At 51.8% G+C, this 11,182-nt stretch overlaps 1 protein-coding gene across 1 annotated transcript; it reads right to left on the reverse strand.

Annotated features, from left to right (window-relative positions):
• Positions 1 to 1,312: 1,312 nt before the first annotated feature.
• LOC100273704 (Leucine-rich repeat (LRR) family protein) lies at positions 1,313 to 3,967 on the reverse strand. The gene has a single exon (NM_001148116.2). It carries the CDS (start codon positions 3,893 to 3,895, stop codon positions 1,490 to 1,492), a length of 2,406 nt encoding a protein of 801 aa, NP_001141588.2. The 5' UTR covers positions 3,896 to 3,967; the 3' UTR covers positions 1,313 to 1,489.
• Between the last annotated feature and the right edge of the window lie 7,215 nt (positions 3,968 to 11,182).

Genomic DNA, 11,182 nt, shown 5'->3' on the forward strand with positions numbered 1-11,182 from the left:
GGGCCGCCCAAACTGGCCTGCCAGGTGATTTCAGTGGAGCTGCCGCTGGATCGCAGCGGACGGCTGCGATGCTCTGACTGCCCGCCCGTCCGTCCGTCCACGTGGGATGATCGAAGGACTGGACACGTGGACCCGGCACAACCACGTCGCCGCGCCGCCTCTTCGTAACCGTGTATTCCGGAAGATCCGATGACTACCATGCGCCGGATTGACCTAATTTGATAAATCTGATGTTGCGCTGCACGCTTCAGATTAATCTAATAATCTGATGTCATATTCCGAGTTAATCTAATAATAATTTGATGATGCGCTATGTGCCTAAAAATCGGATGGTTATGCATTGGTAACTCTCTCTCTTTTTTAAAAAAATGGCACCAACAAAATGGTACTTGGTGGGCCGTTTGTCCGCTTCCAGTTACTACTGCGGCTACATAGAGACAGAGAGAGAGCCGTTAATGCTGATCATCCGCCAACCGCCACCCACCCCACCAATGCTTCCAACGCAGGAGCTTTTCACAGTATGATCCTGCCCTACTTATCGATCGCATGGGGCCCAAGTAGAACGTAGCTCATCGCGTGTTTTGGGGGCCTTGGATTCGAATAAGTACCAGAAGAATTGTCGAAGGCGTCCCACATGATCCCACGAGGATGACCCATCATCCTTCCTCGCTTCACAAATGGACGTGCCAGCGGCACGCAGCTGTTCGGATCTCGAGTTGCCTGCACCGGCAACGAGGCGAGACCGAAACGGAAGCAGCAGCCAGCCATGTGCGCGGTGCGCGGGTAGCCTGAGCTGTGTGAGCTGCCCTGCCATGCCCAGTGGTGGAGCGCGAAGCCAAGGCGATGCAAGGGAAATCACGTGAAACGTGCACGGACACCGAAAGATATATAAAAACTTTCTCTCTTTTCTTGTTAAAAAAACGGAGCTCGAGCTCTACTCCCCATATCATGGCGTTACCACTAGTTTACTACTACTCGTACAGACCCACCCGATACGACGATCGCCGCCCGTCGCCGGCCTTGCATGTGACCTTGTCGGAGACGGTGACCCCCGGTCCTGCTGCCATTTTGCCACCACGACAGGTCCCAAGTACACTTGGTCCAGTCCTCCACTGCTTGCACGGCGCCGCGTCTGCCAGCCGGCAAGATCGATAAACAACCCGAATCACGGCACGGTACGACGAGCAGATATGTTGATGATCATGGAGTGAACAGCAACCACTGCGGGCGGTGGATCTAAACAACAACGAACAACTCGCTGCTGCTGCTGCTGATGCTACAGGAGGAGAAGAAAGAATCCGCGGAGCCTTTGAATCCAATCCGATCGAACGCAACCAAACCTCGAAATGGAGCAACTTTTAAACTACTACAACAAGTGAGAAAAATAGCGGGGCGGGAGGGAAAGAACGAGCGCTACAGTGCAAGATGTACTGAAGCGTCACGGCGACTCTTGTCACTGGCCGTGGCCGGTGGATCAGCGCGCGGCCAGCTAGTTGCTCTTGTACGGCGGCGGGGGCGACGCGTAGGACACGGGGTACACGGGCGGGAGCGGCGGCGGGGGCGACGAGTAGGACACGCCGTGGACGGGCGAGAACGACGGCGGGTTCCCCGCTGCTGGGTCGGACGGCGGCGGAGGCGGCGACGAGTAGGCCACGCCGTGCACGGGCGGGAACGGTAGGACGCCGCCGCTGCTGCCAGGTGCCGATGGCGGGGTGTGCTCCTGGCTGCTGCCGTGGTCGCCTGGGGACGGAGGGTGGTAGCCGGGCGTGGGTGGCAACGACCCTGGCGCACCGGGAGTCGTCGGCGGGAACGTCGATCCTGGAGTCGTCGGCGTGGGTGGCAACGACCCTGGTGCGCCCGGGGTCGTCGGCGGGAACGTCGAACCTGGCGTGCCCGGAGTCGTCGGCGTGGATGGCAACGACCCTGGTGCGCCGGGGGTCGTCGGCGGGAATGTCGAACCTGGCGTGCCCGGAGTCGTCGGTGTGGACGGCGATCCTGGTGTGCCCGGCGGGTACGCTGATCCTGGTGTGCCGGGAGCCGTTGGCGTGTGCGGCGGCCAGACGCCACCGGGGTGCTCTGTGGGTGGTGGTACGCCTACGGGTTGACCCGACGGTGCCCACTGGGACCACGGCGGCGGCTGGTAGCCTGACGGCGGAGCCGAGCCACCATGGGACGAAGGCGGCATTGATGGCTTGGGGCTATTGCCGTCTGCGGGCGGCGACGGGTACGACGGCGTGGTGGAGCTCCCTGGTGGGGATGGGTGCGACGGTGTTGTGGAGCTCCCTGGCGGGGACGGGTGCGACGGTGTCGTGGAGCTCCCTGGTGGCGACGGGGTGGTAGAGCTCCCTGGCGGGGATGGGTGCGACGGTGTCGTAGAGCTCCCTGGTGGCGACGGGTATGCCGGTGTGTTGGAGCTCCCTGGCGGAGAAGGGTACGACGGCGTGTTGGAGCTCCCTGGCGGGGATGGGTGCGACGGTGTCGTGGAGCTCCCTGGTGGCGACGGTGTTGTGGAGCTCCCTGGCGGGGACGGGTGCGACGGTGTCGTGGAGCTCCCTGGTGGCGACGGGGTGGTAGAGCTCCCTGGCGGGGATGGGTGCGACGGTGTCGTAGAGCTCCCTGGTGGAGACGGGTATGCCGGTGTGTTGGAGCTCCCTGGCGGAGAAGGGTACGACGGCGTGTTGGAGCTCCCTGGCGGGGATGGGTGCGACGGCGTATTCGAGCTCCCTGGCGGGGACAGTGGCTGTGAAGGTCCACCGGGGCCCGACCCAGGCGGGCCGGACGTCGGAGGCGGCTGGCATTGCGCCGTCCTGCAGTCGAACGGCGCGGCCGCGGCGGCGCACTGTGGCGGTGGGCGCTGCGCAGGAGCGCCAGGGATGCAGTTCCAGCGCCCGTCAGCCGTGGCGACCGCGCACCCAGGGCGCGAGGTGAAGAAGTTGTCCTCGTAGGTGAAGTTCCTGAGCGTCCCCTGCAGGCCGCACACCGCCGGCGGCACGGGGCCCCTGAGCAGGTTCCCGGCGACGTTGAGCTGCTGGAGGGCGGCCATCCCGCCGACGGCGGGCGGGAGCGGGCCCTGGAGGTGGTTGCCGCTGACGTCGAACACCGTGAGCTTCGTGAGCAGGCCGACCTGCGGCGGGACGCAGCCGGTGAGGTCGTCGTCGATGAGGACGATCTCGTTGAGCGTGGCCGCCATCCTCCCTATCGACGGCGGGATGCAGCCGCCGAGGCGGTTGTGCGCGAGCACGAGCACGGAGGCCGGCGAGTTGCCGAGGTTGGCCGGGATGGGCCCGCGGAGGCGGTTGGAGTTGAGGAGGATGGCGTCGAGCGGGCGGTCGAAGAGCGGCGGCGGGATGGGGCCCTCGAAGTCGTTGAAGCGGAGGTCGAGGTAGCGGAGCGAGGGGAGCGCGAGCACGACGGCGGGGAAGGCGCCGACGAAGCGGTTGTTGCTGAGGTCGAGCTCGTGGAGGAGGCGCAGGTGGAGCAGCGTGTCCGGCAGCACCCCGCAGAAGCGGTTGGAGTTGAGGTGGAGCAGCGCCAGGTCGGGCACGCCGAGGGGGAGGTCGGCGGGGATGTGGCCCGCGATGTCGGCGTGGTTGAGGTCGATGCCGGCCACGGCCAGCGCCCCGTCGGAGGGCCGCGGCGCGCAGTAGATGCCGTTGTACGCGCACACGTTGGGGCCCGCCCAGTTGGAGGTGAAGTTGGACGGGTCGGAGAAGATGGCCGTCCGCTTCCACGCCTGCAGCGCCGCGTACGCCGCCTGCAGCGCCGGGCTCGTCGGCGGCTGCGCTGCTGCGGGGCGCGCGAGGGTGAGTGTGAGGAGGAGGAGGAGGAGGAGGAGGTTGCGCCACCCGCTGGTGATGCTGCCTCCTGCGCTGGAAGCGGGAGGAGCGGGGATCATGGCCGGCAGCCGCGGCGGTGTGCCGGTGGCGGCGCGGTGGTTTTGGTGGGGGAGAGACTGGAGAGAGAGGGGAGTGGACAGTGGAGTGAAGGAGGCGGGCGCGGGTGGCAGTGATGTGCAGCGCACGGTGTCCCTTTGTCAGGGGCGGGGTCAGGTCACATGGCAAGCGTAACTACGCGGAGGTCCGTGGGAGGTGCAGGTGCACGGGCCGGCGGGACGGGCGCCTGCGTGGCGCTCGGAGTCGTCCAACTTTTTTACACAGTTCTCCCGCGTCGTGATTAGTAATTAATGGCGGGGGCTTTGTAGTGTGCACCGCGCCCGCGTGCACTCGTGAATCTCAAGGCAGCTGGGTGCTGCTGCGGCCGTGCTGGACTACTCGAGTCGAGTTCAAAAGCTCCAGCCGAAGCTTCTGCGCTCGTCACACGCACGCAGCTAGCCCTAGCTAGCCTGGTCAACAGTTCCGTTCGTCTCGCTCTCGCCGACGACAAGGTAACGTACTGATAACGCCGGCGGCCACTGGCCGAGGCATGCCCACTTTCGTTCTCCTTGCGAGCCTGTAGCAGAGGCGTCCGGGTCCGGCTCTGCTTTCTTTCACCGCTTCCTGTAACGTTTTGGGTGCATTGAATTCAGTAGGGATAGGAACAGGTGGCCGGAGACGGCAATCAATTAAACATCTGCTCTGGCTCGCCCATACCTCTGACGGCCACGATTGTATTCAGAGTGGGAAGAAGCAGGCCCACGTGTCTGCCGGTTACAGCCACTACTGGGGTAAAGCTCACAAACTCAGAACGCTCTTTTTTTTCCTAATAAAATAACAAAATAAAAGACCTGCAAAGGATGGTACGCTCATACAGCATCCCCTTTTTTGAATAACCAGAAGAAAAAAAAAGAATACAGAGGAGGAGACGTTCGTACAGTGAGACGATGGGCCCAGTAGTCGCAGGTCAGCCCATACTCGACCGAGGCCCATACACAAAGTGAAATTGGCCGCCGTGCTGGGGTCTCCCGCCTGTCATATGTGACAATTTTTTACAAAACTTTATCAACTTTTTATCCCAGCTTTCACATATGATATCATCACGTGTCGATAAATTTTATTATCTTTTATCTTCATTTGTTTTTATGTGATTTGAAAAAAATAACTGGACCACAAGTTCGTGATTATGTTTTATGCACGAGTGTTCGAAATTCTGATCCGTATCTGAATACAGCCTTAACTTATCCTCAATAACATTAATATATTTTTCATTCATTTTTATATTATTTGAATGGCCTACATTTCAAATTTAAATTATCCAAACAAATTAATTAATTGAAATAAAATTATTAAATATAGTAAACACATCGACAAATGTGGCAAAACTTAACATGTAGTTCCAGGTGTTGTAGGAACACATAAGAAAAAGTTTGAGTGCAAGAAGAAGAAAAAAACTTTGCCGTGTGTCAAAAACGGACGTTAGGCAAAGGCACTTCCTTTGCCGAGTGCCACTACAGGTGTCACATCCGGATTTAAGGGACAAAGCCGGGTGCATCTCATATATACGCCAAAGAAGACAACACATATAATAATAGAGTGTATAGAGATAAATGTCACAATATAATCAGAGTACTTATTACATAACGGAAGTCTTACAAAATAAAATATAAATATAGATCGAACTAAAATCCATCCTAGTCGAGTAAGTATTGCTAAGTAATTGCGTACTCAGGGTTTATTCCCATTGTTGCTGCAGGTTACGAGTCGCTTTGATTGTGACTGATGTTAAGTGCCGGTGGGCTCGGCCTTCTTATATAAGTATATCCCATCTTTAGCTTCTTTATTGAGGATTGTCACTTAAACTAGCATGTGTTTTAAAACTTATAAATGTTTTATACATTCAAATTGAAATCTTTTGAATCAATTTCTTTTGTAATCAACTCCGATGATATACATTGTAATCTTGTTATAACTTGTAAATGTTGTAACTTGTAACCATTTTGTAATAAAGAATTTCTGCTGCAAATGTTGGTGTGTGATTTGTGTTTACTTAATCTTGCGATCTTAGCGGTAAGTGTTTATCCAGGGTCCTTGGGACACTCGGATAGATCCTGTTAAGTTGTTTGGTGCACATGCATAGTCGTCTGAGGTCTTTGAGACAAGGACATGTGCATGTGGGCTCGATAACTTGGGAGGTTCTTCGACAACAGGCATAATAGTGGGGACCTTACCGAAGATTAGGTCACCAGGAGTCACGCCCACGGCGCACGGCAGAGGATCAACACCAGCGAGGAATTCCGAAGCTGCAACCAATCCATAGGCCTTGAAACTCCGCAGGAGCGCTCCTCGTATATCGATGAAGCTTTACAATCCCTCGGTGACGACCGAACGGCGTTGTACCCACTGACCGGCGCTGGCGGCGGATCCTCATGTTTTGCTCGCGCAAGCACACGACGGCAGACACGTTTGGTGGGTGAAAGCTCGAGGAGGGGCGGTTGGCGGCACCCGCATCCAATATATACCAAGCTGGGGCGATTGGATCAGCCGGCAAACTCGGCGGAAGCCGGTTAAGGCGGCCCCAGGTTGTTGAGCACAGAGAGGATCTCACGCCAAGGCTGACGAACGGGCCCGTGGTGTTAGCGATAGGTTTCCACCGAGCGCACTCGTGAGGGATGACTCACGAGCGGGCCCAAGTGAGCAGGGGTCAGAGTCGGCAGTTGTCCCGTGGGACCAGGATGTCGGCGCCAGGTTGCCGGATTAGGCCGCGGGGTGAGAAAGGGGACGCGTGCCAGAAGTGAGGAATTAGGCCCAAACCGATTTCCTTCTGTTTTTATTTCCTTTTTTCTATTTATCCTTTCTTTGTTTTATTTCCCTTTTTGAACTTTTCAAATTCAAATTTCTAATTCCACAAGTTTCAAGTTCAAGGGCTACACTTTCCAATTTAATGTGCACACAAAGAAAACTCAGCATGATGCATAGTCCTATTCTTTTATTTACTATGTGTTTAGTAAAGAACATGCCTTACCATAACCATATTAATCATCTTAAATCCTCACTTTATTTCCCAAGGGAGCTATTTAGTACATGGACACCATGCACCTCTACTTATAAATTTTTAAGGGTTTACAGTTCAGGAACTTGTTGTTTATTTTTATCATGGGGACCAAACTAGAGGTGTCAACTAGGATGATGTGGTGGCCAACCTGGCCCACAATTTCCTAAAGTAATTAACCCTAGTAAGATAGATGTTGTGCCAAAAAAGCTAGGAGAGAAACTTCTAGCGTTTTATACTGACATGAAGAAGGGAGGGCTGATTAGAATGTACAATCAACAGAAGATTCAACTCAGTTTGACAATTCTGATAGTGAGGTTCAACATTTGTGTGACAATGACTATGAGATGGAACAAGATGATGGAGATTTGTTTGATGACATGCCTAAAACATTTGAATGAAACAGTGACAAAAAAACCAAAGGCACAAAACTGAAAGCCACACTGGTAGGCAGAACTAAGAGTCTCCTAGAGGGGGATGAATAGGAGATGCCTGAAAAACACAACTTCAAACACAAACTTGATCCAAATTAGGAGTTAGTGCAAAACTAAACCAAGTTTGAAGAGAGAAAGTCATCTTCACTTTATTGCTCTTTCATGATATGAAATAGACTAAGAGGAATATTACATGTGAATTTAGAGAACTTAGGAAGAGGAATAAAAATCATAGAGAAATAAGAACGGAAGACACAATGATTTTCCCCGTGGTTCGACCAAGCCTCAAACGCTTGCCTACTCCATGGGGTGGTGTCCCAACGGACAAGGGTTACACTCAACCCCTTACAAGTGATCTAAAGATCAACCCTTAGATCACAACTTAGATCCACAGTCTTCCTTATATCACTTATATCCCTCTCGCAAGGAATCTCCACAAATTAGAGTTTCTTGCAGTTGTACACAAGAATCAGAGTTACAACTTAGATCACAACACAATAGAGGGGATAGAATACACACACAAGAGACAAAAACCAGCCACACAACACAAGAACAAAATCGCAAACACAGAGTTACAAGAGCAGCTCGAAAACTACGCTCAGATCTCACTAGAATTGCTAGAACGTGTTGTGGCAGACGGAGTGAAGTAGAGCTCTTGGTATGCTTGGGGTACTGATGGAGTGCGCCTTAAGGGGTCCTTTTTTATAGCCTCAAAAGGCCCATATCCATTGCCCCTTCGATTGAAAAGTTGCTAAAATATGATGTTCCCGGGACCATCGGATCGGGATCGGCCTCTGGGATCCTAATTGGATCATTTCAAACTAGGGGCATCAGACCGGGTTCGTGCACCACCAGACCACCATGTATCGCCTCCCCATGAAGTAGTCGTTGGATGCGCGGAGCTAGTCGTTACCACACGGTTTGGTGCACCACCAGACCGCGAAGAGTACTAGTCCGATAAATTTATAATTAAATTCTTGAGAGTCACTTGTTCATTCATATAGGTGGTCTAGTGCACACGAGCCTGGTCCAGTGTGCCAAACCGCCTAGCGCCTAAGTCTTAGGCCTCTATGGACCTGGTCTGGTGAGGCTCTTTTGAGACTAACTTCTTCATATCCTTTTGGTTATTCCTGGGAGCTTCCCTAAAGCTTAGACACACATAATTAGCACATAATCCAATCAACTAAATGTGGAGAACTCACCTTTTACTTGGTCTTTCACCAGGATTTGCATTTTGGCTCAAACGATGTCCTAGAAGAACTTTTCTCACATAATAGAGTTAGAGTTCAAATTAAAGTGCCAAACTCATAGTATTAGGCACATGCAACTTATCTAAGTACTCAAACCTCATGGTTTAACTCTTTTTTCAAAAGTTGCACTTTCTACCCTCTATTTTAACACTTTAGGACTTAGTATCTTCAAATTGCCTTCAAGTGGACCTGTGCTCATACTCATATCAAACTAGTTAGTCCATGTTAGTGTGTTGGACACTTAATCACCAAAATAGGTAGAAATGTCTATCTAGCCCATTTCCCTTTCAAGAACTGTTGGTCACTTGTTCTCAAATGCTATATATCAAGAACAAGGCAACACAATCGTTAGTCATTATGGACCTTCGTCCAATCGAAGCATTATTTCCTCGTGGGTATAAAGCTTCGCAAGATGAAGGTTAACCAATGTTGGTCACTTGTTCTCAAATGCTATATATCAAGAGCAAGGCAACACAATCGTTAGTCATTATGGACCTTCATCCAATCGAAGCATTATTTCCTCGTGGGTATAAAGCTTCGCCAGGCGAAGGTTAAGAAGGACATACCTTCATCATTTAATGTGCGATTAGGAATGCAAAAGGATAAACATGATAAATGCATCTCATTAATTGATTTATTCTTATATTTCATAAAATATAAATGAATATAAACAATGTTAATATTACATTGATACCTTCGGCTTGCTCGAAGGTGTGGATGCGAGAAAGTGAATACAATTCAGCATGAACAGTATGGCGTCACTGTTCATCTATTTATAGGCACGAGACATAACCCGAGCAAAAGTATATTTATGTCCTCAACAATTACACATGATCGTAATACAAGTTATTAAGGACTAAATAGTCTTTTTCTCCTCCAGTTGTCATAATTGTCCATCGTCTTCATTGCGAGCCGAAGCTGTCCATATAGCGATAGCCTCGACATTTACTCTTATCTTCTTTGGATCTGGCTTCATCTTGCGTGCCTTCATCATAAGGGAGAAGCTTGTATCTTGGAGACTAAGTTTCCTGTAATGGCTTATGCTGAAAACAAATGGTTAATTATGTTTTTTGAGGACCTTCGGAAGGAGAAGTGTCACACCCGGTTTTAGAAGGTAAACCGAATGCGGACCATGTACCAAGCAAGTAGCCTCCCACTGGTCTGGGTATAACCCGCAATGATGCTAGTAGACTACACAACGGTACTCGATAGACCATGTGTGTCGGTCGAAGGCCCGACGCAGCAAGGTATCGAGAGCGTCGTGGAAGTGACACCCGCGAGCGGCGTCACGAGTGATGGGTCTAGCGATCCATCCCTCTAGCTCCGGCTCCTCCGAAAGCTCCGTGTCATGGCTCGAACTGCCACCGGCGTCATCGTCATCTCCGTCTCCATCAGGGTCTCCTCCAGCAGCCAGGATGCCCTGAGGTGGTGCAGGGAGCATCTCTGGCTGAGGTGCAGGGAAGGCGGCCTCTCAGACTCCACCTCCTGCTGAGGCGAGGGGGGAGAGTCCTACTACTCCTGCTCCCGCTCCTGGCGTCGGCGCTCCTGCTCCTCGTGCAGGCGACGATGTAGTCTCTCCAGGTGACTGGACTGACCTGGCACCGTGCGACGCAGGGGATGCTCCGCCATGCGGGAAGGCAAAAAGGGGATCACAGACTTACGTTCAGTGCACCTGATACGGGCCATCTACAAAAGACATCGTAAGCACAAGAGTAAGAGTAGAACTATGAGACCAGAAAGTAAACAGGTAGGAAAGTGAGACAAAACCTTTTGAGACGAGTAAATAACATAGAGTTGGTCAAGATGACCAACTTTTGAAAGAACTCTAAGGTCAAGGTAAGAGTAAGGGTCTATAGTCCTTAGGGCGACCATTCTAGTCTAGGTTAGCGGTCCTACAGTCAGCAAGGCCTTGATACCACTTATGTCACACCCGATTTTGGAAGGTAAACCGAATGCAAACCATGTACGTGCCAGGATCAGAAACTCACGTACACAGTGATTACATAATTGGACATCATCCCACAATGCTCGAAATAAATAGCGGAAAGGTACTTGATTACATCAAGATGTCCAAGACATCCACAGAGTCTATTACATAACCATTGTTCAACATAATTATCAAAGTGCGGAAATACGAAACGTAGATGCTAAGCCTACACAGGCAGCTGACTGGGGGTTTGCCACTAAGAAAGAACTAGAACTCGTCATATTCCTGGAACTCCTCGAAGTCATCCATGTTGCCAGCATCACCTCCTGAGCATTCGGTACACTAGGGACAACCTGGGGTGGGGGTGGTGTGTAAAGCAAGGGTGAGTACACATCAACGTACTCAGCAAATGTCCCGTTTGGCTAAAGTGGACTAGCCGTATATGGAGTTGAGGTTAAGCAGTTGCTTTTAGTTGGTCAAGTATTTATTATTATTAGTAGAGCCAAGTTTTAGTAAATAACCCAATTATTACCCAGAAGTACCTCCTCAAAAGAGGAAATACCAGAGATCAGATTTTATAACATCATTGTTAATCATCAACATAAAAGTATCCAAAGTTCTTCTAATCAAAGAGGATCCCAAGGCTG

The sequence above is a fragment of the Zea mays genome, chromosome 6 (genome assembly GCF_902167145.1).
Source record: "Zea mays cultivar B73 chromosome 6, Zm-B73-REFERENCE-NAM-5.0, whole genome shotgun sequence".
Classification (NCBI taxonomy): Eukaryota; Viridiplantae; Streptophyta; class Magnoliopsida; order Poales; family Poaceae; genus Zea; species Zea mays.